The sequence below is a fragment of the Amaranthus tricolor genome, chromosome 3 (genome assembly GCF_026212465.1).
Source record: "Amaranthus tricolor cultivar Red isolate AtriRed21 chromosome 3, ASM2621246v1, whole genome shotgun sequence".
NCBI classification, from domain to species: Eukaryota; Viridiplantae; Streptophyta; class Magnoliopsida; order Caryophyllales; family Amaranthaceae; genus Amaranthus; species Amaranthus tricolor.
The window spans coordinates 35,052,879-35,080,767 of NC_080049.1; the positions used below are offsets into that span (position 1 = coordinate 35,052,879).

The 27,889-nt window shown below is 32.0% G+C and overlaps 4 protein-coding genes across 8 annotated transcripts; 2 read left to right on the plus strand and 2 right to left on the minus strand.

Moving 5' to 3' along the window:
- Nucleotides 1-59: 59 nt before the first annotated feature.
- LOC130807720 (uncharacterized) lies at nucleotides 60-5,597 on the plus strand. 4 transcript variants are annotated; one of them, XM_057673040.1, is made up of 7 exons: nucleotides 80-452; nucleotides 1,129-1,196; nucleotides 1,833-1,965; nucleotides 2,713-3,431; nucleotides 3,547-3,834; nucleotides 3,941-4,565; nucleotides 4,809-5,597. In XM_057673040.1, exons 1-6 carry the CDS (start codon nucleotides 299-301, stop codon nucleotides 4,406-4,408), a joined length of 1,830 nt encoding a protein of 609 aa, XP_057529023.1. In that variant the 5' UTR covers nucleotides 80-298; the 3' UTR covers nucleotides 4,409-4,565; nucleotides 4,809-5,597. The 4 variants fall into 4 exon arrangements, with proteins under 4 accessions (XP_057529025.1, XP_057529023.1, XP_057529022.1 ...); XM_057673039.1 differs by having other exon boundaries at nucleotides 3,941-4,544; XM_057673042.1 differs by lacking the exon at nucleotides 4,809-5,597 and having other exon boundaries at nucleotides 60-452; nucleotides 3,911-4,083.
- A 3,029-nt stretch (nucleotides 5,598-8,626) lies between these two features.
- LOC130807722 (uncharacterized) lies at nucleotides 8,627-9,758 on the minus strand. Its single transcript, XM_057673044.1, has one exon. The coding sequence runs from the start codon at nucleotides 9,646-9,648 to the stop codon at nucleotides 8,899-8,901; it is 750 nt and encodes a 249-aa protein (XP_057529027.1). The 5' UTR covers nucleotides 9,649-9,758; the 3' UTR covers nucleotides 8,627-8,898.
- A 6,240-nt stretch (nucleotides 9,759-15,998) lies between these two features.
- On the minus strand, nucleotides 15,999-17,230 carry LOC130808808 (photosystem II core complex proteins psbY, chloroplastic-like). Its single transcript, XM_057674317.1, has one exon. The coding sequence runs from the start codon at nucleotides 16,810-16,812 to the stop codon at nucleotides 16,198-16,200; it is 615 nt and encodes a 204-aa protein (XP_057530300.1). The 5' UTR covers nucleotides 16,813-17,230; the 3' UTR covers nucleotides 15,999-16,197.
- A 960-nt stretch (nucleotides 17,231-18,190) lies between these two features.
- On the plus strand, nucleotides 18,191-26,579 carry LOC130807231 (ALBINO3-like protein 1, chloroplastic). 2 transcript variants are annotated; one of them, XR_009040544.1, is made up of 12 exons: nucleotides 18,191-18,711; nucleotides 18,839-18,949; nucleotides 19,848-19,922; nucleotides 20,623-20,683; nucleotides 20,811-20,884; nucleotides 20,981-21,085; nucleotides 21,185-21,292; nucleotides 22,851-22,954; nucleotides 23,035-23,271; nucleotides 23,341-23,620; nucleotides 23,878-24,095; nucleotides 26,366-26,579. XR_009040544.1 is itself a non-coding variant. In XM_057672373.1 (11 exons), the coding sequence occupies exons 1-11, from the start codon at nucleotides 18,349-18,351 to the stop codon at nucleotides 23,947-23,949; spliced, it is 1,590 nt and encodes a 529-aa protein (XP_057528356.1). In that variant the 5' UTR covers nucleotides 18,191-18,348; the 3' UTR covers nucleotides 23,950-24,435. The 2 variants fall into 2 exon arrangements, 1 of the variants encoding a protein (XP_057528356.1); XM_057672373.1 differs by lacking the exon at nucleotides 26,366-26,579 and having other exon boundaries at nucleotides 23,878-24,435.
- The last annotated feature ends 1,310 nt before the right edge of the window (nucleotides 26,580-27,889 follow it).

Consider the following 27,889-nt stretch of genomic DNA (forward strand, 5'->3'; position numbering starts at 1 on the left):
AAGCCTATTTTGGAAAATATTTGATAATATTCGATATTAATTGTTGACTATTTAGTAGAGAAAAAGTATACCAATAAAGTAAAAGTCTTTTACGTTTTGGCATTGAAGCTACTTAGCTAAAAAGACATTTACTAAATAATATTTTTTACTTCTCCATCAATTAACAAGTTAAAAATTAAAAGTTAATTAATAAATAAATAAAAAATTAAATTAAAAAAATCATTTACCAAATATTTCTATACGAAAGGACTACAGAAGTAATTTTTCAGTGCGTCCTTTGCACTTTGAAGGTCTATCAATGGAGAACCCTGAAAAATTTTCAACTTCCAAACAACTACAACAATTCTCCGTCATGCCAGCGGAAGAACGTAAAGCAGTCTTCATCGACACCGATCTTGATACTCATTTCGCCGTCTATGTCTCCTCCCTTTCTTCTATCGGTTCTCTCAAACGTACACTTATTTTTTTTTAATCTTTCATCTTTTCTTTGAATTTCTTCGTTTTTAAGTATTGTTGAATACCCCTTTATGTACTCAAACTGCGTTTTCTACCCTTTTTTGTAAACTGCGTTTTTCTTGTGGGTTTGCAAAACCCAATAACATTTTTGCTTATCTCTGCATTTTAGGGTTTTTTTGTCGTCAAATGTGTATCATTCATCGCATGTTCTTAACAATTATTCTTCGGAAATACAAATTATACATACCGATCGGCAAAGACCTATACTTCTTTGTTTTTGGATTATACTAAATCATACTAAAATGACTTGTTAAATCATATTCAACTTCTTATTTATTTATGTGAAATTGAAATCAGAAATAGCATCTTTATCATCAGTAACAATTATATAATAGGGTAATGAAATGTTGAAATGTTGATGTTATGAATACAAATTATTTATGCAAAAAAAAAAATCCACTAATTCTTGAAAGTAACTATTTATTGGGATTTTTTCTTTCATTATTTATTTTTACTTACAAACTGCAATTCTGGGGATGTTATGTTCATGTGGACTAGTACAGTACCAAATACCAATGTTGTGTTGTTACTTAAACCCTAGAACATGCATTTGAAAATGTCAAATTAGAGCATTAAGTTTGCTTACTCTTAATTTATATATTGTGGTTGCAGAACAAATTGCTGCTGAGCATTACAAATTCTTTCCTGATTGCGGGACAGTCACAATCAAATCCCTTTTGGTATTTCTTGTCTTCCATTAATCATGTTTTCATACAATTGTTTTAATAACTATAGTGTTTACCCTCAATATCATTTATCTTGAGACTTTAATTCAATTTATGATCAACGAAATTTTCAGAAAATGGCACAAACTTTTCCTGACATATGCTTTGTGAATGCTTGGCCTAGTCCATCGAAACATGTAGTTTTTCGGGCAAAATGTTTAAAACAACGTTACAGTCCTATTCTATGTTTTACGCTCTTAATGGGCTAGCTAATCTCCTTTGAGCTATTTCATAAGGAGTTGAGCTAACCTCTTTTTCCGTTTTCTACATTGTGAAAGCTTATGGTAATGTTTAATACTTCAACTAAACTACCTGTTGGATTTTTTTTGACCTTTACAAATCATCTGTGTGTTTGTATATGTGTTACAAGGGGATTCCTCTTTAAAAAGGTTTCCTTTGAAAACAAATTTGGTGCTGAAGGATGAAGTTACAAATGATTTTTTTTATTAAATTGTGAGTTGTGATTAATTGATGAGGACTAATATATGTAGCACATGATCCATGGATGATGATGTGTGCAAGCCCATGTGTAATGTGTGTGTGCGTGCTGGAACTTTTGTTATGGATTCGTGTGTATTATCCTTTTTTTAGGTGAAACATCAAGGGATATACTATCATCTTTCAGACACGATGCTTCTTAAAACTGTTTTTCATGGGGTAGCGGATTCATGGATTGTATTTGCTGATATTTGGGCACCGGCTTTGGCTCAGAACCTTGATATATGTAAGCACTTAGAAATTTCTCCCCATACTCGTTATGATGTTAATCACATTAAGCCAGCATCCTGTGATAAATCGGGTCAAAGAGCATTATCAACATTTTACCATCAGTTAGTCTTTCTGTTTTGTTGGTTAGGACAACAATTATTTTAGTATTTGTTTGTTGGGCTAAGGCTATATAAAAGTCAGCCTTGTAATGTTTAGATAGCTTTTGGATTGGGAATAATAATAATTGGAGTTAGAGGCGGACTGGAACTTGCCCAACATTGGTGTTCTTTACTGATCTTGGTAATACACTGATTTTGTCTTGGCCAGTCTGTTACACACCCCGGCATCATTATGAATCTAAGCGCTCAAGATCAGCTGTCCAGCCTCGTGCGGCTTCAAACATGGGTTCTGAGAGTAAGAAAAAGTAGGACAATAAGACAAGGCAAGCTTGAAATTGATAATGGTAAATCTTATATGAAACCTATTGAAATTAGCAAAACAATCAAAATCAAAAGTGTTAAACTTCGCTTTATGAAAGTAACTGCTCACATATTTAGAGGAATAGAGGGGGAACTTGAGTTGAAATTGGAATGAGGTGTAGAGGGTCAATAATTCAACTATGTTTCTATCCCTTTCATCCTTTTAGAGGAAAATGGGGGAGAAAAGAATCCCAGTCTACAGTTTTGATTTTTTATTTTCAAACAATAAAATTTGGGAAGTGTTTTTTCTAATGGAACTGAGCCTTAGAGGAATTGTTGAACAGGTGCCAGCTTGAAAATAGCTGAAAATGCTAACAAAAAAGGAAAAGACAACTCGTCACCACCAGTTGGATGCCAACAGCTTGATGAAACCCATGCTGTTGATGCATCTTTGGACACTAACAATGGCATTTACAAAACTGGAAGAGAAGTTATTAAGACTACTGAAGAGGCATTACCATCACACACAACCAAGGTTCCAGAGCTGTATCTAAACAATGTTCCGAAACACGTGTCACAACACGAGTCACTGAACCTACCTGATAGAGGAAATATTGTCGAGAAACATGTCGCTCCCATGAAATCAGAGAAAACTGTTCGGAAAAGGAAAAACAAAAAAGGTAAAAGCTTTGGTACAGAAAACCGAGACTTGTATAGTAAAAGGCCATTAGATTGTCGAATAGCAGATGGAAAAAGGGATGTACGTGGAGAACTTATCCTACCGGTGGGTATAAGTAAGCCTGAAAAAAGTTTAGAAACTATTAGTGAAAATCTAATTCGATGCCAATACAAGAAAGCTGTTCCGGGGAAAGACCATCCATTATCAACTGTGAAAGAGTTACCTGATGAACCAATTAAGGAAATGGCTACCCCAGCATCTGTGATTCAAAGTGGCAAATCTAAGAAGAGGAAGCTAAAGAAGCAACCTGTTGCTGAACAACAGCTTTCGAGCCTACCTGTTAACCAGCATTTAAATAAACCAACAACGGGAACTGAAGAAAGAGTAAGTATCAATTAGAAAAGAAGCTAGTTCGCTGGACCGCGTATTAGATTAAACAGCTGGAAGTTATTAACTGGAGACTGAATCTTTCTGTCCTCTTTTGTTTTCTGGTTGGTAGGGGGAACAGGCTGATGATATCATGACAGAAGCGAATGATATTACGTTGGAGTCAGTGAACACTGCAAAGAAAAGGAAAGTAAATAACAATGAACAAGAATGTAGAAAAAATGCTGATGATGTATCACCACCGTCACCTGTGAAAGAGCAACAAAATGAGAAACATAAGGAAATAGCTGCACCCATTAGTGTAATTCAAAGTGACAGAGATGTTGGTGTTTCCTGTCTGAATTTGAATGGTTCAAGCAAGGCTTCTGGAGTTACGACGAGAACTCATGCTTTGAATCATGTAAGTCAAATAAAGACACAAAAATGCTATTTCCGTGCATAGATTGATAAGTTCAACTTCAACTGATTATATGAAGGCCGACTCTTTCCTCTTTGCATGGGTTTAGGTAGAGGAAGCTGGTCCTTTGACAGATAGCAAGATTAATGATACCCAAAGCCAGAAAGAATCACATGGTGAAGATCATCATGTTGAATTCAGTGAAACTGATCACTTTCAAGTAAATGCTGTTTCAGCTGAAGCAGGGCTTCTTGAAAGGCCATCTACTGGAAACCACTTGGTTGGATCAAAGAAGGGCAGAGAAAGTGTAATCAATGATGAAAAGCTCGATACATCCATACCTCTTGGTGCCAAACATTCAACTGTATCTAAAGAATTGACAAACACCCTACCTGAAGCTTCCCACACTCCCCGAAAAACTATTGTTTCCACCGAAGGTGAGGATGATGGTAGCGAGTCCTCTGGAAGTAAAGACTTGATGATTCAGCCCAATAAAAAGACCAAGAATCACCCTATAAAGCTAAAAGAGGATCAGGCTGGCCTTAGAAGATCTTCCTTTTTGGATGCAAAATTCTGAATACTTCTGCATTGAAGAAACGGTTGTGCTCTTCAGGGGCAATTTTTGATGTATCTAGTTCAAGTTCTGAAGAAGTAGATGGAACTGATGCTTCCAGTTCTAGCACCATGACTTCACTTGGAAGTGTAAATTAAAGGTGCGGTGGAATCAAAACATGGTAATGGGTTTGATTAAACTCAACTCTTCAAGTATTCAAGTGCATCATATGTTTATTGATATTGCAAGTGCAGTTCAGAACTTGATTTTGTTATTCGTCTTCTTAATGCAAATTGTCTGTTACACAAAGCTTGCGCAGTTTTTTAGTTTGTAAACGTGCGCTTTTGGTCGCTTAACAAACCTTTCTGTGGAAACCCCAAATAATTTCCGCGGTATTTCACTTACGACTAATTGTTTTGTGCAGGTTATCAGCGATCCACATATAAGTTGAAATGAGTCTTTCAAAGCTTGGTCAGATACAAGATGGTGGCTTCACAGTCACAAGACGAGAGTCAGCCTACCGAGTTTGTTCCTGATAGTCAAGCAAACATGTAAGCGTCTTTAGTTGCTTGTTCTTTTTGACTCAATAGCTATTATATTCGGGAATCAATTTGATCACTTTTGAGGGACTTTTTTTCTTCCAAATTTTGTCATAATCTCCTACCTTTTTCGCGTGCGTATGCGAGTTGCGACTATGAATTCAACTTTAGTATTTGATAATAATGGTTTATCACTTGAAACTTTTCATCTGCTCGGAAAGACAAGGCTTCATAGTCTTAAGGCATGCGGTTATGTAAAGATTGTCGATACTTCTACCTGGTTCACCTATATGTATAGTGGGCAAAGTGAATGGGAGTATTCAACTTTGCCAATATGATCATTATTAGAGGTGTTCGAAACAGATCTAATGATCCAATATTCACCAGATCTTGTAACCGAACCCAAATTGACCTGACTTAAAAATGAATTTACAATTATGTAAAAACTAATATGGACAAAACTCGATTTTGAACCGATTTAAAACACCTGACTCGTGATCAACTTGATGACCAATAAACACCTCTAACCATGATTAGCACAGGTCAAAATGGAATTTGTCCCATGACCATGGTACCACACCTATTAGATTGTACTTGGTGCTAAAAATTATTCACCAGGGAATTATATCTAATTTTAATTTAAATTTGAAACAATTAATTAAATTTGTGTTTCTTTCTTATCGTTAGGGAATCAAAAGTTGATGTCAGCAATGAAATATACACACGATACAACAAACAGTTCTGAAGAAATTAATTAATTTGGGAAGCCATTAATTGCGTAATTAACGGATCACTGCCAATTGCCAAACATAATGCAATAGGGAATCATCTAAAGGACCATGTTTATTTGAAGCACGCCTACAATATCATTAGTTTATGAATTAGTTTAAGAAGCCTACAATACCATGTTTAAGAAGACGTGAGATTGCAATCGACTCTTAAGAGATGTAATTAGATTATTGCTTTATTACATGCTCTTCATCAGAAGATTTTCTCAAAATAAAAATATTGGAATTTTATATTTGACTTAAAGAACAGAAAAGGGTTTCTCATTAAGTTATTCTAGATGATATGTATTCTAGTTTCTACCTAACTTTCACAAGAAGTAAAGAAAAAGTGTCCATAATTTAAATAAATTAATTTGTATTCGACAATATATATGTCTCTAAAGACCTTTTTCGAGTCGAGGGACTCTTTGACCGCACTCTTTCTATGGATATGAGCTGCCGTCTTTCTTCCCTCCTCAGACCCTGATTATAGTTTTCTATGAGTAGGATACACTGGCTGGGTATGATGATGATATGTCTTTGACAACCAATTGTCATCTGTTATATTGATGGTCGAAAAGTTTGATCTCTAACCGAAAGATCATGAGTTCGAATGCTGGGATCGGCACAATCAAAACATGCCTTTGAATGGTGGAATTGGCACAATCAAAACATGCCTTCGAGTAGTGAAGTATTAAAAAAAAAAAAAGTGATGTCAATGCTTTAAAATAAGCTTTATGGGTATTGAATCTTAGTAATTTATGTGGAAAATAATATTCTAACCAACTCATCTAGCATAATACACGAATATACTATGTAGTTCGCTTTAACAAAAACCACCCTTCAAATATAGAACTCAAGTTAACCGTTGGAGTGAAAATAGAGAACCTTTTTCCATTGAATGATCGGAAAAAACAATGCCAAATTAGCATCCCCAAAAATCTTGGCTCATTGGCTGCCTATTGCCATACTAACACAGCTAGCACTTTGTTGCCATCTATTTTCGGGAACATGCTTAAATAAAACAATAGACACTTTTTATATTTATTTTATTAGAAATTACAATATAAAAATTCATTTTATTTTAATTAATTAAAATAACCAGATAAATTATGCAAGTTGATTGTATGGTACTACAGAATTCCAGTAAGTTCTTTATTTTATTTTTATGTTTAATACGTTTGATGAAACAAAATATAGTCTCTTTATAAAAATACTCCATTCACTCTTTTTGCTCTTTAATAAAGTTCTCGTAAAAAATATTTACGATAATTAAGAAAAATAAAATTTTTTTAGATAGTGTATGTAAAGTATTATTTTATTCAATAAATTTGATAAATGAGAACCATAAACATTAAAAGAAAGTTAGTACTTCCTCTGTTTTTTTTTTTTTACTTGCAAAGTTACAATATAGTTGACTTTGATACTATTCATCAAGCAAATTGACTTTAATGTTGTGGTAATCTATAAGTTAAAATATAATCATATGAAATCTTGTTTAAATCGTCTGGATTTAAAATTTATTAATTTTGAGTTTTCATAATTTTTCGATAACGGTGAAAGACATGTGAGAAATATATGAGGATTACAAGGGATCTGTAAATATGTTAAAATAAAATTGGTGGAAGACTTGTGAAAACTAAAAACCATATGTATTATTAATTATTAAAATATTAAAATTAAAATGAATAAGATTATTTTTATAAAAAATTTATAATATAAATAAAAAGATTGACATATCTAAGTTGATAAAATATATTTTCATTTCAAGTAAAAATAAATTTCAATAGCAGTAAAAGATAAATGGGTGAATCAAATTTTGTTTCGCTACAGGCTATTCAACTCAAAACCGTAGTCTTACCCAAAAAACCGAAAGGTAGCATTTAAATATTTACATACTAGATAATTAACCGTGCGATGTGTGATTATATTCGATATAAATTATATTAATTTATATAAAGTATTATAACTATTAATTAACATATTTCAAAATAAAATTTAAACAAAAATGTGTAAAACTACTTTATAAAAATTTAAATGAAAAAAATAATTTTTTTCTATGAAAAATATAATTGTTACATAAAAAATAGTCACAACCTAAATCATATTAAAATTAATCATTACAAAAAAATAACCAATTGTATAAATAAGAAAAACCCTAATAAAATTATATTATATTTTAATCATTTTAAAATATCCAATAATTTATGATTTTCTAATACATTAAATGATGTAAAAAATAAAGTCAAAAATAAAAAAAATAGTCATAAAAAATGAAATTTGTTGAGGTTATAACACGTAATTAATTTTAAGCAGTGATGATCCAATAGTATTTCGTTTTTAGTAATAGTTATAAGATACTTCTACTTTACAAGGTTAGAGTAATTAAAAAGCAACGAACAACATAATTTGATGTCTGTTCATTTAATCCATCCTTTTTTATTATCTTACTTCTATTTATTTATATATTAATGTGCCAAAGCTTTTCCTAACGTAAAAGGCAATCATTTTTCACTTTGAAACACACAAATCCATAGATTATAAATACTCCTATTAACAGGATATAAATATAATATTTCCATCAATTTTGAAATACTTACGCTCAATTGCAAATGGATGGAAAAATATCAGTATCACTGGCAAATATAAAGGTACAATATTGTTAAAACTTTGTATATTTTGGTGTTTAAAGATACAATATTGTTATAAAAATATTAATTTTTAAAACCGTAAGTAAAATTTGTTAATTTTTGCTCCACCACCGGTACGAAGTACTTCATTAGAGAGGACTTCTAAATAAAACTCAATATTGTTCTTAAATGTATATAATTTAATTTAATATATAAAAAATTAAAATAAATATTAAATTAGGTAAAAAATCAAAAATAGTATATATGGTAAAGCAAAGAAAGTATCTCTATAATTAATTTAAGCATCCATCATTATATTACGAATTATTCTTAAAGTAAGAAACAAAAGACTCAACTACCCAAATTTTTTTGGCTAACGTACAAACAAAGAATAATAATAATATAATAAACAAAGCGAAAGGCATATTTAGAAACAATCAAAAACTCATCAATGACCGTTGTATTAGTTTCTCCTTATAATAATAATAATAATAATAATCTTACTAAATATTCCGTCAAAAAATACTTTCATTGAACTAAATACGAAAATATACTTAAAATAAATACCTACTTATAAATTACTCTTTTTTCCGAAAAATAACCTCAGTATCCAACCCGAATCCATCAACCTTCTTAACCCGAACCAACTCGGATCTTTTAAACAGTTTCACTAACGGATCCACCCCACTCAAATCATTTGCAGAATACTTATCTGACCGTGAAGAAAGCGCCACGTGTAGAACACAAACCCCACCGGGTTTTAACGTCCGTTCGATTTCCCCAACATATTTTTCCGGGTAAAGCGCGTGATCAAAAACATTGGAGAATTCAAAATCGAACGAATCATCTGGAAATGGTTGATGATGAAAATCTCCATGGATTACTAATGGCGGACATGGTACAAGATCGATACCGATTGAGTCGGATACTCCGACCCGACGAAGAGCCTCGACTTCTTGCCCGACCCGAGCACCAATACAGAGCGCTTTTGAAGAGTTAGATAACAACGAAGAACTTTTCAACTGTGTAAAAAAGATGGAAAATACTCTGATCTTACGATCCCAATCTCTAGTAGTCCAAATATGGCGGAGTTTTGGGTTAAGAGTTTTGTTGAGTTGTTTTTGAATGTAGGATTCGTATGATGTGTATCCGGGTCGGATTCTGATACCCGGAGTTGTGGTGGTTATGGTAGTGGAAGATGAGATTGTTCGGAAATAGAAAAGGAAGAGAAGAGGGAGGAAAATGAAGAGAGAGAAAGTGAAGTAACGGAGAATAATGGGGATTAGTTTTGATGATGAAGATGATGGTGTTTGATTGTTGAGTTTCATATTTGCATGGTGAGCTTTCTCTCTCTTGGCTTGCAATGGTGGAGCGTAGAGAGAGAAAGTCAGAAAGAGAAGGATTAAGAAAAATGATGAATTAAAGTGAGAAGGAAGAAGTCAACAATGCAAATTCGAGAGTTTTATAAACACTTGGAGCTCAATTTGTCATGCACCGGTTCACGTGGCACCTAATTTGATGCATTTAATTTAAAGGAGAGGTCTCACTAAATAACCATGGTGTAATTTATACATTATTTTTATATAATAAAATTTAATATAATGAAAGTTTTAATTAATTTATTTTTTTAGTTTTATTTAATTTACTATTATTTTTGTTGTCTTTTGTAGTGATTTATATAAATTATTGTGTAATAAATTTTGTTTAACTTAAAACTAACGATGATGGCCACCAAGATAATCGGATTTTGTTTTAATTATTGGCCATGCATATATAATACTTTTTTCGTTTGTTAAAAAAAATTTTGTTCACATAAATTTAAAAAGTAGAATATTTTAAATGATAGATATATTACTTGATAGAATAATAAGTATGATAGAGGAAAAGTGAAAACGATAAACATTTAAAAATATTAGTAGAAAAAATATAAAGACCACAACTATTAAAAAAATATTCTTATAAAGTTACTGAGAAATATGTGGATACTAAAAACAATATAAATGTTAAAATTAAGTTAGTGAAAAATACGTGGTGACCATAAACATTATTAAAATATCAAAATTACGATAAACAAAATTAACTTTGTTCGAAATTTGTGACTAAAATAGAAAGATTTTTTTTATTGAATTAACATATATAACAACCCCGAGTTGCAAATGAAAATAACTTTGAGAGAGATAAAAAATAAAATAATAATGCTAAAAATATTAAGTTATTTTATTTGATTTCTATCAATAAACTCTCTATTAGCCTATCTTGTAATAAAAGAACAATAATAATGATAAAAATATTAAGTTAAAAGTGGTGATGGGAATTATTTAATATTCTTAACTTTTATTTGATTTTTTAGTATTCTTTATTTGATTTTTTAATATTCTTTAATATGTGTTAATATTTTTTTATTAATAAACGTCCTTGATATACTAAGTCTTTAAAAATTATAGATCAAAGTAATAAAGAATATTATTTGTCATTTCTTTCATCGACTTGTATAAATTATAAAGACAAGAACGAACACTTAATAAGGGTAGAAACGTCAAAATGGTAATTTAACGGAGATTGACAAGAATTCAACGGAAAATACTACAATAGTTAGATAAGGGTTAAAACAGATGCTATCATATGGAAAAATCTTACAAAAATATTACCATTGGTATTTCATAAAAGTTTAATCCTACAATGTTGAATTTTTAAATGTATTATTATTTTAGTTAACTAAATTCTCGAAAGTGTTCCTTAGCTTTTGTCAAATTGATATTTATATTGAGCTAGATACTTCACACTCCCATGTTTAAAGAATCAACAATTAATATTAAGGGCTTTAATTAATGACATAATTTTATCCAATTTATATAATTCAACAAATTAATAAAAAAAAAATTGAAAAAGGTTGTCGACCTATTCTTTTAACATTCATACAAACATTTATTATACTTGACATATAACATTCTACTTAGCTTGAAAGATAGCTCGGTATATAATATTAATTAATCACCAAATCTTTTGTCACAATATTTTTTACATCATGTTCAAGAATTAAAAATACTTAAGCTTATAGTGAAATTAAATTAAATTATATGATATATTATATTATACTCTATTGAAGTATTCATTTTAAATAGAAGTAATTGGTTGAAGTCTATATAAAGGGATATATACATAAATAATTGGGGAGGAGTATATTACAAGTTGAAATGGCATGATTCTATGCTCCATTTCAATAAACAGTGTGATTAATGATAATCTTCCAAATTACTGTGCTAATGAGAAATCATTAACATTAATGGAAAGTGAGAATAAGATTAAGTAAGCTACGCTGGCATTATGAGCTGGCTTACGTAGACATATTAGACGAAGACACTTAGCAACCTTTTGTCGGTTAATTATTTAATTCATATTTTAATTTTCATTATTGCAAATGAAAGGTATTTCTTCTTAATAATCTACTATATACCCTTAGAGGCCCATTCATTAGCTGTTCTCCAATCTTATAATCCTATTTATGCCTTGATTATTTCATCAATTTATATTAACATTGTTAGCTTTAATATACAATTAATCCTTTGTTAATTGGATAATTGTTTCTTTTTCGGGTAGACTGATGAAAAAAAAGAGGAGCTTGTAAGAATGTAATCCGTGTTAATCTTGTGAATATCAATATATGCTTCAATTTAGATAGCAATATATTATTTCATGTTATAATTTTCGCTTTTAATATTTTTTAGTTTAATTTAGTTGATAGGTTTATTCAACTAGTATATATTGACATTAAAAATTGTGTTGTTAAGTTTTATAATTTAAATTAACAATATAGTATTAATATGTTTTGGAGGATATTTTCTACTAAGAAATGAAGGAATTGCAAATAAATTATCTAAGAACGTACAATGGTCTCATTTTGTGCCGGATATGCAGCTGCTTTGCTTTATCAAAGTAGCTTTGTTTGTTGTCTTACAATTTCCAAGTGTTGATTAAAACTTCAAAAGTCATTATTTTTTTTTAATTAGAATTATTAGGTAAATTATACTTGTTTCTGCGAAGAAACTATCGAATTTGTAAAGGGAACTTTAAGAGAGACGTACTTTTGAATTAAGAGAAGTGAGATGATATGACCGTCGCGATTGGTGTACCTGCAACCACAAAGAAAGACTAAACCAGGGGCTGATGTCCCGGAAAGCCCTCTGATGCTTAAGTCAGATCGGGTAAAGTAAAATGTAAGTGATAAGTATAAGTATGAGTATGAAAGTAGAATTGTGTAACCTGATTTTTGCAGAAGAATGATCTATTTATAAGAGTTTCAATATGAAGTTGTAACTGTTGGTTAGTTATTTATGTAGTGCTACCTTATGGAGGTTGTAACCATGGAAGTGACATAGTGAACAGCGGTTACCTGAGATAGTGGGCGGTTTCTCTTAAAAGTGTCTTTACTCAAGATGAAAATGGAAAACCTGCCATGTGATGTCTGATTAGGAAAAGCATGTAACTTTGACCATTATAATATTGACTTTAAGAGTCGATATTGACTTGTACTTCTGACCCTTAACCCTTTGACCAAAGGTATTTTGAGCCTTTCGAACATATGGGATTTTTGATCCCAACAATACTTAATCAATAAAGCTATGCTCCACAAAAGAATAAAATGTGAAAAAAAGAAGATTATTTAAAAACTTTATTCTAAAAACAAGCTTCGTGAAAACTTAATTTCCAAAATAAACGTCCGTACATCCAAACCTAGGCTTGATATAAGTCGCTGTTACTAATAGCGAATTAATTTTTTTTTTTAATTCGCTGTTAGTAACAGCGACTTAAGTTTTCTTCGTTATTTCAGTTACTTCTTCATTCCAACCTACGAGATTAAGGAGTTGACTGGTCAACTCCTTAAGTCGCTGTTAGTAACAGGGACTTAGGCTTTTATTTTTTTTTATTTTTTTTTGATTTTCACTGTTAGTAACAGCGACTTACACCAACCAAGCCTAGATTTGGATGTACGGACGCTTATTTTGAAAATAAAGTTTTCACGGAGCTTATTTTTGAAATAAAATTGTTCAATGCTCTTATTTTTTTCAAATTTTCACAAAAGAGCAAGTATAACAGATACTTTTTGAAATAGTGTATAAGAATTACATATACGTCAATAGTCAAGTAAGTAATATGCACTTAAATAATTAAGCTATGGTACAAAATTAGACCATTCTCAACAAGAATGATTTAGCACATGTAAAGTTTTATATTATTATTTACAATAATAATCATTATAGGTCTTCAATTAAATGCCTTATCAATTTGAAATATACTCGATTCTTTCATATTAACATAGTTTTCCATCGTTTTACTAAATATTTTTATTTTTTATATCATTTCATGTAAAAATAAATTTTAATTATTATCATTGGTAGTTAATCTATGTAATCTTATCTCTCATAATTGTTTTTCTTGGTTTCTAGCTTACAATATTGAAATGGAAAAACGTTAAAGAATGTTGCTTTTGTAGTTACACTTAAATAACTAATGTAGACAAAACCACCACAAACATGATGAGTTATGTGACCCAACACCAACACTAGACTCATGCAATTCATTTGGCCCAATTACCCAAATACTACAAAATCGGTTCACGATCCAGTTGAACCCCACCCACTTTAAAAAATTTGAAATATATAAGATAATTTATCAAAAAAAAAAACAAAATAGAATAAATTTCAACTTTATTCTAAAAGTAAGCGTGAAATTTTCAAACCTGAAGTTTGGGGCTATTCGCAGTTAGTAACTGCGAACAGGTCAAAAAAGACAAAATAGTTATTCGCAGTTACTAACTACGAATAGCTATTTGACCTGATTTGACTTGTTCGCAGTTAGTAATTGCGAACAACATGTTCCACAAAAACAGGTCAAATAGTTTTTCGCAGTTAGTAACTGCAAACAACTATTTTGTCTTTTTTGACATGTTCGCAGTTACTAACTGCGAATAGCCCCAAACCTTAGACTTGAGAATTTCACGCTTACTTTTGGAATAAAGTTGAAACTTATACTATTTTGTTCATTTTTTTAAAAAAATTGTCTTATACATTTTAAATTTTCCCCACTTTACCTTACCCAAATAATTGTGATAGATGATATTTATTCTTATTAAATTACAGAGTAGGTTGAATGATAGAAGGGATAGATGAGAATCAAAATTAAAATTTTACTTAGAGATCAAACTTATTAAAAGGGAGATTCCTGAAGGAAATACATTAACTCTAGTTAGAATTATAAATTAGTCTAATATTTAGGGTTTTCTTTTTATTCTAATAAAAGAAATTTAATTCTAATCATCCATATGAAATGATTAATTGCATCTCCCATTGACCATGAGAAGATTGTCATGCTTGTAATTTGTAAAGTGTTGTTTGGATCTAGCCCTTGTTGGATTGAACATTTATGATTTACGGTCAAAGAACATTTATGTATGGCTTGATTGAATCATACCATAATAACCTATTTGATGAGCATGGAGTTTCTTGTTGTTTGTGTATAAATATAGGTTCATATTTAATATGGGCCAAGTCCACCCACTAAAAAGACTTATTAAGGGCCTCTATAAATACACCTCTTAAGGATAAGTTAAAGGGAATGGAAAAATCTAATTTTGCCTACGCCTAAGGCAACATATACTTCTTTAATTTCTCTCTAAAATACTACTTGATCATAGTAGCATATGTGGGTACTAACATGGGCATTGGAGGCACCACCCCTACAGCCACCTAAGGTTTTTGGTATTTTTTTGCAGGAAAACTATATTTTTTCGATCAACCATCGTTCTACCATCACAACCACTCAAAGGTATCCGTTTATTTAATCATTTCCTATTTTTAACCGGCACAAGGGTCAAGTGTCAAGGGTCAAATGGTTTTGGTATGCTTGTGAGAAGGATTCGTTTAATGCTTGGGGTTGTGTGGAGCATTGAGCATTGAACATTGCGTATTGGATTTAAGGGTCAAACAACTCGAACGAGAGAGCCAATTGCATGAACACACAGTGCTCTCTAACAAAGACAAAAATCCTACCCATCAAGATCAGTTCTCGATCGGACGAACAATTGTACACTCCCACTTTCATTTTATTGTAAGTTTCCAATTTCAAGCAACCCCTTTGCCTATACATCGGCATTTGTTGTGTTTGTCAAGTCAAATGCTCGATCTTAACTAACATTCTCACTCTAGTCTTAATGCTCTTATGTAATTTATATTCTTTCATTTCAACCGGTATCTGATCTTGTATAATATTTTTAATTCTTTTTTTAATTGAGTTAGTAGCTTCATATATCTTTTATTAACACATAACACAAAACACTAGACCTAGCTAGGGGAGGTTGTAGTCTTATAGCCTCATTGGTAAACCTCGTTAAATTTAGTGTTCATGCTTTGCATTTTCATCGGATCACTTGCATGATTGTCTAATTCATTATTTGTTCAACTTGCTCATTACATCCTCTCCTCATCGGTAACCACCAACTACAATAATTTATAAAATATACTCAAATTGATATAGAATTTGTAACATATTACGAGATATAAATTTGAATCAAAATTTTAAGCTGATAGTTATGTTTAAAGATATGCTAATAGATAATATATATATTTTATTTGTCTTAACCAACAAATTAGTTAGATCACATGATATTAAATGACCAACTTAATTCCAAATTATAGAGAATAAAGTTACTCAAATAAGCATGGCAAAAAGTGTTAATCAACATAATAGTGCTAGAAAATAAACAAAATATTACAAATAATTTCCCAGCACAATTATCCAAAAGCAAAAATAAAAATAGTAATATAACACACATCATTTATCATTTATCATTTATAATAATAATAAATACTAAACTTAATTAATTATTGAGACCTCATTCTGTTAAGTTGGTTCAAAGCAGGCTGCAAGATGTTGTAAAGCACCCATCCAATTGCAGGCAAAACCACAAACAACAATAAAGTTCCTCTATTATCACTTCCTGCACTACTCTCTGCAATCCTACCAATCTCTTCAGTTACTGCTTGGGCCTCTTGGGCTGTAAACAAAAGCCCAGCTCCAGTAAGCCCACTAAGCCCAAGCCCAACTATAAAACCCTTCTCACTTTTCATTCTGTTCAACTGGTTTAATGCTGGTTGAAGGATGTTATACAATACCCACCCAATTGCTGGAATTATGGGCAGCAAAAGGGCCAGCCCACGGTTATCATCAGCTGCAATATCAGCTATTTGTTGGGCTGCTAAGGCCGGGTCTACTGAGCCCAAGGTGGCAAATATGGCACCAGCAATAGCAGGAGCAGTGATTATTGGGCTTGGGCTGGTGGGTAGTTTGGAGGATCCAAGCCCATTAGGAAGGTTTTGGATTGGTAAGAGTGAGATGGGTTTTGTAGTGGGCTTTGATGATGTAATGGTGGTTTTGTTGGTGTTGAGAGTTAAGCACTTTGCATTGAGTACTGCCATTGCTGCCATTGTTGCTGCCATTGAAGATCTAATGAAGGGGGAGAGAATGAAAGGAAGGAAATAAAGAAGGAAGGATGATCAACAAATAGGGTTGAAGGTTTGTGAAGAGGAAATTAGGGATATAGTCATATAGATGTGAGTTTGTGATGTTAGTAAGGTCAAAAATGAACCAATAGAATTGTGGTCTATAGATTCTTCTCTTATCTCTTAGATTGTGTAGGCTTTGTTTTAGACCACATAATACATAACCCCACCATTTTCTTATCAACTTGCCCAAAGTAGTAGAAGTATTAGATTTTGTTTTTCTAATCCCTAAAGACTAGGCCTATTCTTTTGTATCAAGTAATGTTGGGTGGTCTAAAGGGGTTTTGGAACATTGGATGGTTATTTGGGGTATTGGAGTGATTAATTCAATAAAATTGCATTTTATTATCCGACATAAAATAGATTTTGTAATAATGTGTTTTGGGTGTACTAACAACTTTATTATTGTTAGTATTTAAGATGTTATTTTAAAGAGGTTATTTCTAATTAACTATTGGTAGCAAATACTCTTATTATTTGCAATTTTACATACATAAAAAATCTGCATAGTTTGGTGGGTTATTCAATCGCGTATATAGTTGATAGTTATATAAAATTGCTTATATTCTCTTCTTCTGTGGGAAGGTATTTAAGAAAATGTAACAATACTTGATATGAAAAAATAAGGCTAGATAAGTTTTTTAATCAAAGATTATTTAATTAAATTGTCCGCTTTAACTAAAAAGAACCTCTTCTAAGATAAGAGTCTAAATTTATAAGAATCTCTTCATCTCATCAACTTAGTATTACTTAGTGTGTTAATCATTGATCGCAACTTCCTTTCCTCTTTGACATTATCTCATCTTTTATTATCAAATATTCACATTTTTATTAAAAGATACTTTATCTTACTTCCAATAACTTTCATTTACTAAAGATGTTGCTCCAATATATGTACAATACCCATGTCTAAAACGCGAATTTACTTGCACTATCAGGGTATATTTGTAGCAAAACAGTAAATTATAATTGATTATTTTGGAACTATATAAATATCAACGTACATTATAATTAATCAATTTGATATTATAAGTGATCATTTAAAATTATTTTAATTTAACACTTTGAAATTATAGGTGAATATTAGACCATTATATTAAAAATGATCTCCATATGAAACCATTTCTAATAGGGAGCTAATAATTAAAAACATACTAGTTCATCCCTAATATACACAACTATTCATAATAGCCGACTAATAGTGTAGTATACTTGTGCCTATTAGTCGTTTTCTAATCAATGCCACACATGGCTCATGCAATTTCAAGTTTCACAATTTACAAATAATATTTAATTTATTTAAAAATTCAATTCAACACAAAGTATCAATTTCCATTCTCCACCTCTTCCCTATCAAAAAATATCTCAATGAAAATATTTTTCCTATCTCCATTTTTTTCGTCTTCGCCTATTTTTTGCATCTTCCCTGTAAATCCAATCCCAACTTTCTAGGGTTTATCTGAACCCATAAAAATGTCTATTTTTCTGTCTCCTCTCGGACCCAAACCCTATTTCCACCCCTACCCATCTCATGTTCGGACCATTCAAACTCCAATCTTCCAACGAACCCATTTCCGGCACCAAAAATACCCACTTCCTCGAACATCACTTCTTGTAGTTGCTAAATTTGGGTTCTTAAATTCGGGTCAACTACCGGACCCAGAAGTATTTGAGGGTCCAATTAAAGACTTGTTTGGCAGAACTGAAGGATTTCTCTACACCATTGCTGATGCTGCTGTTTCTAATACTGATGTTATTGATGCGTCCACTACTACAACTAAACAGAATGGTGATTGGCTTTCTGGGATTACGGCGACCATGGAAACTGTTCTTAAAGTAAGAAATTTAGCATAGTATTAAAACTTATTCTACTGTTTGCAGTTGTGTCTGTGTTATTGAATTGTGGAATGGGTGGTGGTTGTATTTCTGATTAATTTTTTGGTTTGATTGGAAAATTGAACAGGTATTGAAGGATGGATTATCTACCTTACATGTGCCTTATTCTTATGGGTTTGCCATCATTTTGCTTACTGTGCTTGTTAAGGCGGCCACATTTCCGTTGTCCAAGAAGCAGGTTTTTTTTTTCAATACTTAATTTTTGATTATATTTATGGAAATTGATATACTATGATTTATGTTGAGTGAAATGTGATTTTAGTGCATATATTGGTTAGTTTAGGGTAATTTAATTAATTGTAGGGGTGGTTTTGAGCATATACAATATGAATGATCGCAACGGACTATCAAATAGGAAGCCTAATTATTAAATGAGATAATTACTCTCTATTTTAAGGTAAAGCATCTGATAGAAGATTTGATATGAAACAATTGGAAACCCCTTAGGGCCTTAGCAACATTTTTCATTTTTGGCTCCACCTCTGATTAAGCGTAGTGTGAGTCTTGGAATGTGTTCAGATAACACTTGAGGAACAAAGAATGGGGAGGGGAGGAGAGGGGAGGGAAGGAAACAGCGGTGAATTTTGAAACTCTTGAAGACTTTTGCTTGAACACGTATGCGCTATAATATTTGAAATTTCACCCTTTTCAATTGTCGTCGTGCTCAATCATGATTGTTCCTGGAAGGCTGGAATTGAGTGTTACACATACAAGGTAATGAGAAAGCACCATTTATGTGATGATGAGATTGGTATTAAATTCGAAAGAGCATGATTAAGTAGAGTGGAGGCATGGATCTCGTTCACTTGCTAACAATGGGAGAAAATGCAAGACATATAGTGACTGGAATGAAATCAGCATAATAAAATTCAATGTGCTGCAGTTATAGTTATTTTAATTGAAGAGTCTCAAACTTACCTAAATTTTTTACTTTTAGTTGTGAAATGGTTTTGTTAGTTGTATAGTTGTCTGTTATGGTGGTATAATTCTTTAGTTTATTTATTATAGTTGTCACTTCATTAAGTTTATTATAGTTTGAATGGAGATTTGACTGGAGTTGCACATTACCCTTGCAGGTGGAATCTACTATGGCCATGCGATCTTTGCAGCCTCAAATAAAGGCTATCCAGCAGCGATATGCTGGAAATCAGGTAGCCTTGTGTCCACTATTCCCTCCCTCATTCCTAATCCTGCCCTTACTTTGTGGTGTTTTATGTGTTTGGAGTTTCGAAAGTTGTGGATCGTTCTACTCTCCTTGCAGAAACAGGGTTTTGAGGATTATTGTAGGCTCATTGGAATTTAGACAAAAACTCCAATGACTTAAGTCACGATATTGTTTTGATTTATTCCTTTAGTTTTTTTACTCCATTAAATTTATATTTCTTCTCGCTTGATTGATTGGCCTTTTTTGACTCTTGTGCTACTTTTATCAACCCTGGTCAATGGCCATTGATTTTTGTCATTGACTCATTGTATCACAAATCCACAGTAAAATTACAAAATGGTATTCATTTGAAAGACTTTTCAGATATAAATTTAGAAAATTTTCACATAAGAACCTGATGTTAGTTTTTTTTGACAATTATTTTTCAGAAAAAGAAGATAATTTTATGGTCAAATAATGTGAATTTTGACACCCAGAATTAAATATATCCTGTTATTTCTAGGTTAGGTAGAAATTGATAACTTAGTTATAACTCTGGTCTGTGTAATATTAGTCGAAACTGTAACCACTGTCTCCTCCCTGAAGTACTGTAATCTACTTTTGAGTTGGAAGGCGGTAAAGCTTTAAAAGGTTCTTTGAAGGTAGCTGTTCATGAGATAGAAGCTTATTCTGTTTTGTACATGTAGGAAAAAATTCAACTTGAGACAGCTCGGCTGTATAAAATTGCTGGCATAAACCCATTTGCAGGTAATTTGGAGTCTTCAGTTTCTTGTGTGATGTGCACTTTCCTATGCATTAAACAGCTTCTACCAGCATTATAGTTTTCGTTTATATTCAGTTGATCATTCACGTCTTATGTTTTCCTTTTTATCAGGATGTCTGCCAACGTTGGCAACAATACCAGTGTGGATAGGTCTCTATAGAGCCCTTTCCAATGTTGCTAATGAGGTATTACAAAATTATATCCTAGTTGCCTTTATTTTCGTAGTGTTTTACTGTTGCATTAGACCTTGAATATGTTGTTTTTCTCATGTACTTTTGAAGGGACTTCTGACAGAGGGTTTCTTCTGGATACCCTCCCTTGCTGGTCCTACAACTATTGCTTCCCGGCAAAATGGAAGTGGCATTTCTTGGCTTTTCCCTTTCATTGTAAGTCCTTTATGACCTTTACTTCTGTTCTGATGCTGGCCCTACAACTATTCTACATGATGCCTTTCCCTTGCTCTTATAATGTCATTGTTCTCACAGGATGGACATCCACCACTTGGGTGGTCAGATACAGCAGCTTATCTTGTTCTACCACTTTTATTAGTTATTTCACAGTATATATCAGTCCAGATTATGCAATCATCTCAGGTTCGTCAACTCTTTTATCTTGTGAAATTGTATTTTTATTTGTATTCCTGTCCTTCAATTTCTTGCGATGCTATTTAGTTTTTGTAGGCTGTTAGATGGGTAGTGCATAGTTGAGATTCTTTTAAATTTGTTGCGTACACATGAACATCAAGTGTAACAACCCGAAACTAACCATATAACTAGCTCCATAGTTTGACTTATAATATAATCTGATATTCAACTCATTATTCAAACTAAACAAATTCAACTCATCACGTATTATTTCATATTCCAACTTGTATTCATATCTCCATTTCACAATCAAATTTACTCGGCTGCAAGTTTTTATTTGTACTCTTAATCCACATTCAAATCATAATTTATACTAAATGCTATTATAATACATTCATATTTTCAATTCGAAAACAAAATCACTCCAACTTAGATCTAGATAACAATAAAATTCAATGTTACTAGTACGAGTACCAAAATTCAAGTCAACACTGGGTTCTACACTTCAATTCTCAACTTGTCCAAAACCTACAATACTGAAATTCTCGTTAACACCTAAATTCATTTCAACCGACAACATAAACCAGATCCAAAAATCCTTACATCTCACATTCTTGACTCACATACGTTTTTTTTATATTTAGCAAAGTTTCAAACCACCATGTTCCATATCCAAAACTATTATACTTCAACCCAATTCATCCAATGGCAATTCATTTGAAATTTTTAGGGCAAATTCCGCTCAGGTTTTTGTAAATGTCCGAGAAAGCCATGGATAAAGAGAGAACTTATCTTAATTAACTTTTTGTTACAAAATGCACTGGTGATCAAGGTTATTAGGATCGGGATTCTACCTAGGATCGTTGAGAGGGTAGAATCGAAATCGATAGAATCGGATCGCAGGATCGTGTGATCCTACAAATATGTATTAATATGCTTTGGAGTACTGATTATCAATTAAATTTGTTCTCTTTCAAAGTTTGAAGGTGTAAGTAAAAATTTATTTGACTTCATTTATTAAGTTTTGAAAACAAATTACTTTTAATAATCAGTTTTAAACTGTAAATCTAAAAAACTTGACTTTTATAAGGTAGTGATATAATTATTTTAAATATATATTTATACGTATGTGAAATTTGTATTATATGAAAACATTTTACCATTGAAACTACACATGTAGAATCGGATCATAGAATCGTTGAATCGTGTTGTGATCCTACTATCTAAATTCTTGAGCTAAGTAGGATCGCACGATTCTACCACATTAAGATCCTACCTATCCGGATCGGTCACCTATTTTTGGATCGTAAGATCGTAGAATCGTAGATCAAAATTGTGATTTTGATAACTATGCTGGTGATCCTTGGTAATACAATTATTGCCCCGTATTTGAACATCTCCGATTCTGGGTTGTCTAGTGTAGAAGTGAGAAAAAAGGGCTAATCATACGCTGGCATGGTTTAGGTGTTATGTATGATCTCTGGCCTTTTTAATTTTAAATCTAGCTATTGTTTATTTTTCCACTTCATTTGATTTTTAACTTATTTCTTTTTTATTTGAACTTCAGCCGAATGATCCAAACATGAAAAGTTCTCAAGCACTGACAAAGTTTCTTCCATTGATGATTGGTTATTTTGCGCTTTCCGTACCTTCTGGTCTAAGCCTTTACTGGTTAGTTTCTTCTGTTGTGATTAGTTTGAAACTTTTACTTTTATGTCTTAGACCTGCAGTCATGAGTAAATTCTTTTTAGGTTCACCAATAATATCTTGAGCACACTTCAGCAAGTATATCTTCAGAAGATGGGAGGTGCAAACAATGCGTTAGTGCAGCTTAATGAAGAAATTTTCAAAGAAGACCGGTCATCGCCTGCCGAATTTGTTTCTAAATCAACATCAACGCAAACCGAGGAAAAATCACCTTTCTCAGTCACAAAATCAACCCAAAAGGAGGAAATATCACCTTTCACAGGGCTACGGCCGGGAGAAAAGTATACTTCTGTTCTTTACTTGGATTTTGATACGGGGTTCTTTTGAAGTCTTATCTCAATTTTGAACAGGTTTAAGCAACTAAAAGAGGAAGAAGCTAGAAGAAAACGCCTAAGGGAAGAAGAGAGGATGAAAAAGGATGCAGCTGCAGCAAATGCTGTATCTAAGACGGATGCACATGATAAGCAACAGAACTCAGTTGTAGCAGAAAATGGTCATGTTTCTAACGAGGAAGCTTCTATAAACGGGAACGGCTCTTCCAAGGATTATCAAGATACACCTGAACCTACAAGTGAAAATGGTAGACTTATCAATGGCACTGATGATGAAGATTTGGAAAATGTAAACCAGGTATTCTTTCCTTTCTTTGGGGCAGTACGTCTTGATTCCGAAGATTAACTTCAGAAAGCTTTGGGCTTATTTTTGTATCATTGTTAAGTTTCAGCTTTCGCCTCTTTTTACGTTTGGCTTAAAAATTTTGACACTTTAATTGACCATGGGCTGGAAAATATGAAAACTGTTTCTACAAAGCATGATTTAGCATATGCAACCTTAGTATAACAAATAGAGTAAAATTATCTCATGAAACAATGCCTTGTATTTTTCAGAAAGCTGTTGAGGTTCATAGTAAATTAGGGCTGGACCGAAATTCTGAAGAGGAGACATCTGTCAGTTCTTAATCTGTGAGCAATACAAGTTTACGCATCATAGCAGCAGAAGTTCATTTCAGTTGGCCAACTAAATCATGATTGTGGAATCGTCTATACCCAACCTCAATGAAAGATTGATATCTCCTCCGCTAAACCCGATGTATGCAAATAACAAGGTATGTTACTATATTTGCTGTACGCTATTCGATCTTTTGCAATATAGACCTGAGAAATACAGCCAGAAGTTAAATTGGCTTCCCCCCACTACAACTCGGCTTGTATATTGTAGTCCTGATGAGGAGAGCGATAGTGACAGAGAGAGAGAGAGAGTACTTTTGAGTTTGATTCATGATTCGGATTTTGTAATGTCTGATTCCGATCAATTGGCCAACTCTATTGACGTTTGTTAGACTTAGAAGTTATGATATTGCATAGGCGGGGGTACATCATAAACATATACAAAAATTGTAAATGAGTTGAAAATTTCTCAATGTCAGACGAATCCGTTTCCTTGAAGAGTAGTTTTGCTTGCTTGACATATACGTATTCGAGTTATTCTTTATTCCAATCATTTCTAGTTTTGTTATTGAATTTTGAGTATGGTTATTGGTTAATACAGAATATCTAGGAATTGTCATACCTTAAAGATGTTGACTTTTTTGCTTGTAGTTGTAACTATGATGAATCGTGTTGTTAGCAATGACCACTCTAACAAGGAACCTTGCATACAATATTGTATTACCACTACCTTTCTGGGAAGGAAACCCTACTTCGCTTCCTTCTCTTTTTAGTTCATGTAATCATATAATTCCAGTTAATGACTAGGATTCTTACTCCATTCTAATCTTATCTCTACTCTACTCGCTGCTGACTGTGCACGTAGGCTACACTTTTGTTGAGGTAGTCTAAGTAAACAACAATTATTTGTAATACTCCCTCCACACCAATATAAATGTCCCATTTGTTTGGGCACGGATATTAAGAGTGGTGTGAGGTCCATTAAAAAGGTGGTAGTTAGGTAGGTAGTGAAGGGTAATTAGTGAAGGGTAAGTAGTGGAGGGTAGTTAGATAAGTAAGGTATATGGGGGTATATTCGTAATTACTTGTGTGAATTAAGGATATTTAGGTAAAAAATTGACAAAAATAGAAATGTGACAATTGATATAATTTTGCCAAATAAGAAAATGTGATAATTATATTGGTGTGGAGGGAGTATTATATTGGCAAATTATCCTTATGCGTAAGAATGTGATAGGATGGGGATTTTAGGAGTTTAATTTATTTTATTTTTTTGTTTACTTTATTAGTATTTGTTTTGTCTTTTTATGGTGATGGATTAAAAATTATTACTTTTGGTTTAACAATAGGCTATTAGTTTTAGGTGTATGATCTAAATATTTTAAAGTTATATGGTAAAAATTTAAAGGAATATGCAAGTATTCATTTATCATGACTAGGCACGTTTATACCCTCTAATTAATTAATTACATTATCAGATTATCTACTAGGAGTATGCGACTAGTACATGTTTTACTGATTGTTTAGCCATGCTAATTGCTATCGCTACCTAATACTAATACTTACCGTGGTTCAACTTATTTACAACACTTTTTTGTTTTTACAATCTTTAATGTATTATTTACTCCATATATATACTATCCTCGTTTAATAATACTTCTATTTGTTATTTTTCTTTACTATATATGTCAATGCCTTATAAATTACCCGATTTACTATTATTTTATTCTTACTTTATACTTCATTGATTCTTACTTTTTTGTTATTATTTAAGGATAATAATGGTATTTTATTATTAATCTATTATTTTCGTAATACTTGTGCAAAATCAAAATGAAAATATAATAAGTTGATATGAGAATATGGAACATAGGTAGTATAAAAAGTTGATAATATGAAAATATGCAATAGGACGAATCAAATAAGGTTTCACTTGATTATTTTCTTATATACGTCATATCTATCTATGTAATCAAGCTAAGAGCATTTGTTAACATTTATTATACCTTAAGTTTTTAAAATTTATACTCCCTCCGAACTAATTTAGTTGTCCCATTTTCTTATTTGGCAAAGTCTTTTTAATTGTTCCATTTCTATTTTTGTCAATCTTTTTTTACCTAAATATCCTTAGTTCACACAAGTAATTACGAATATAAACCCATATACCTTACTTACCCAACTACTCTTTAAGTCTTTAGTACTTACCCTTCACTATTTATTCTTTACTACTTATCCTTTTTAATGGACTCCACACCATCCTTAATAACCGTGCCCAAGCAAATGGGACATCTAAATTGGTTCGGAGGGAGTATTAGTTTTGAGTATTTGTAACATGCATGCTTGAATTAATTCTATTTATTCTCATCTTTTATTTCATTTAGTTTTTAATTGAGTGACAATTAAATTAGCTGTTTCATGGCTGATATAGGTTGGCTATGTTTTGAACAAGGACCAAACTATATGCACACGTATGTTTCACGGTTTCGGAATTCAGCAATTAAGGCTGAAAGTTTAGGTTGTATTGTAAAATGTTTTTTTTTTTTTTTTTTTTTGTGATTTTGTGGGTTTTGTAATAAGAAGAACTAAGAAAAGATATGTTGAATTGAACAACTTGAAAATGGCTGATCCAAGGATTAATTTGATACAGATTCACCACAAATTAAAACCAAGGGCTCCTAAGAACACATTCAAACTTTAAGCCAAAAGAATGAAAAGCATAGGAACTTCAACTTACTAAAACCAATCCAAGTTAAAGTAAATTGCAAAGAGAGAACAAAGGAATTTGCTCAAAGGTTGTTTTGTATTCAGAATGTAAAAATCAGGTTGTGAATTACAAGAGTGCATACATCCTATTTATACTAAAGCATTCAGCAATGAGTACAAACTTTGAAAATGAAAGTACAACCAAAATGGCAATAAAATGCAACAGCTAGTAAAAGAACAAGGAGATTTTTGCTGATTTTTTTTGTTGTCTCTAACAGCTAGTTTTGTTGTCTCTAACAGCTAATTTTTCTTTGGGATTTTCAAATCAGCTCTTCTATCTTCTTGGGATTATTTGTGGCTGATTTGTAAGAGATATTATCATAAAAATCCCACTCAATCTTCATAACATATGGCTGTTGTAAATCAGCTAGTTTTGAAGAATGCAACGGCTCAATTTGGAGAATCTGATTGGTTGTTTTGATCCATGCATTTTAATTTTGTAAAAAACGTCCCATGATTAAAATAAATATTAGACTCAATAAAATAAAAATTACAACTCGACTAACTAAACATGAGACATGATTAAGCTTGATCCTAAACCTGGCTTAATCATCTCTAAGACTTTGTTTCATTATAAAAATGAAAATACAAAATAAAGATTCAAATTAAAGAAGACTTAGTTCATGATTACAAAATTAAAAGACTTGACATTTAAACCTTGAATTTGAGCATCTTCCATATGATGAATCATGGTATTGATCCAGGTTAGCTCATGAGAACTAGATGTAGGTGATCCTACATCATCCTCCCCTTCTTTGGAGAAGCTTGACCTCAAGCTTGGTAACGTATCCTCTTCATGGAATGGAATTAAATCTGCAACATTAAATGTAGAGGACACACCATAGCTACTAGGTAGCTCTAGTTTGTAAGCATTGTCATTTACTTTCTCCAAAATTTCAAAAGGTCCATCAATTCTAGCACTTAATTTTGATTTTCTTTGGATGGGAAACCTATCCTTTCTCAAGTAAATCCATACTAAGTCACCTTCTTTGAAAATCACCTCTTTTCTCTTTTGATCCACTCTTTCTTTAACCTTCTCATTCATTTTCTCAATCCTTTCCACAACTTGCTTATGCACCTTTTGAATTTCATTAGCTCTCAACTCGGCATCGTGACTGAACTTCAATGGTGTAGGAAAAGGCGTAAGGTCTATAGGGGTTAATGGGTTAAGGCCATAAACCACAAAGAA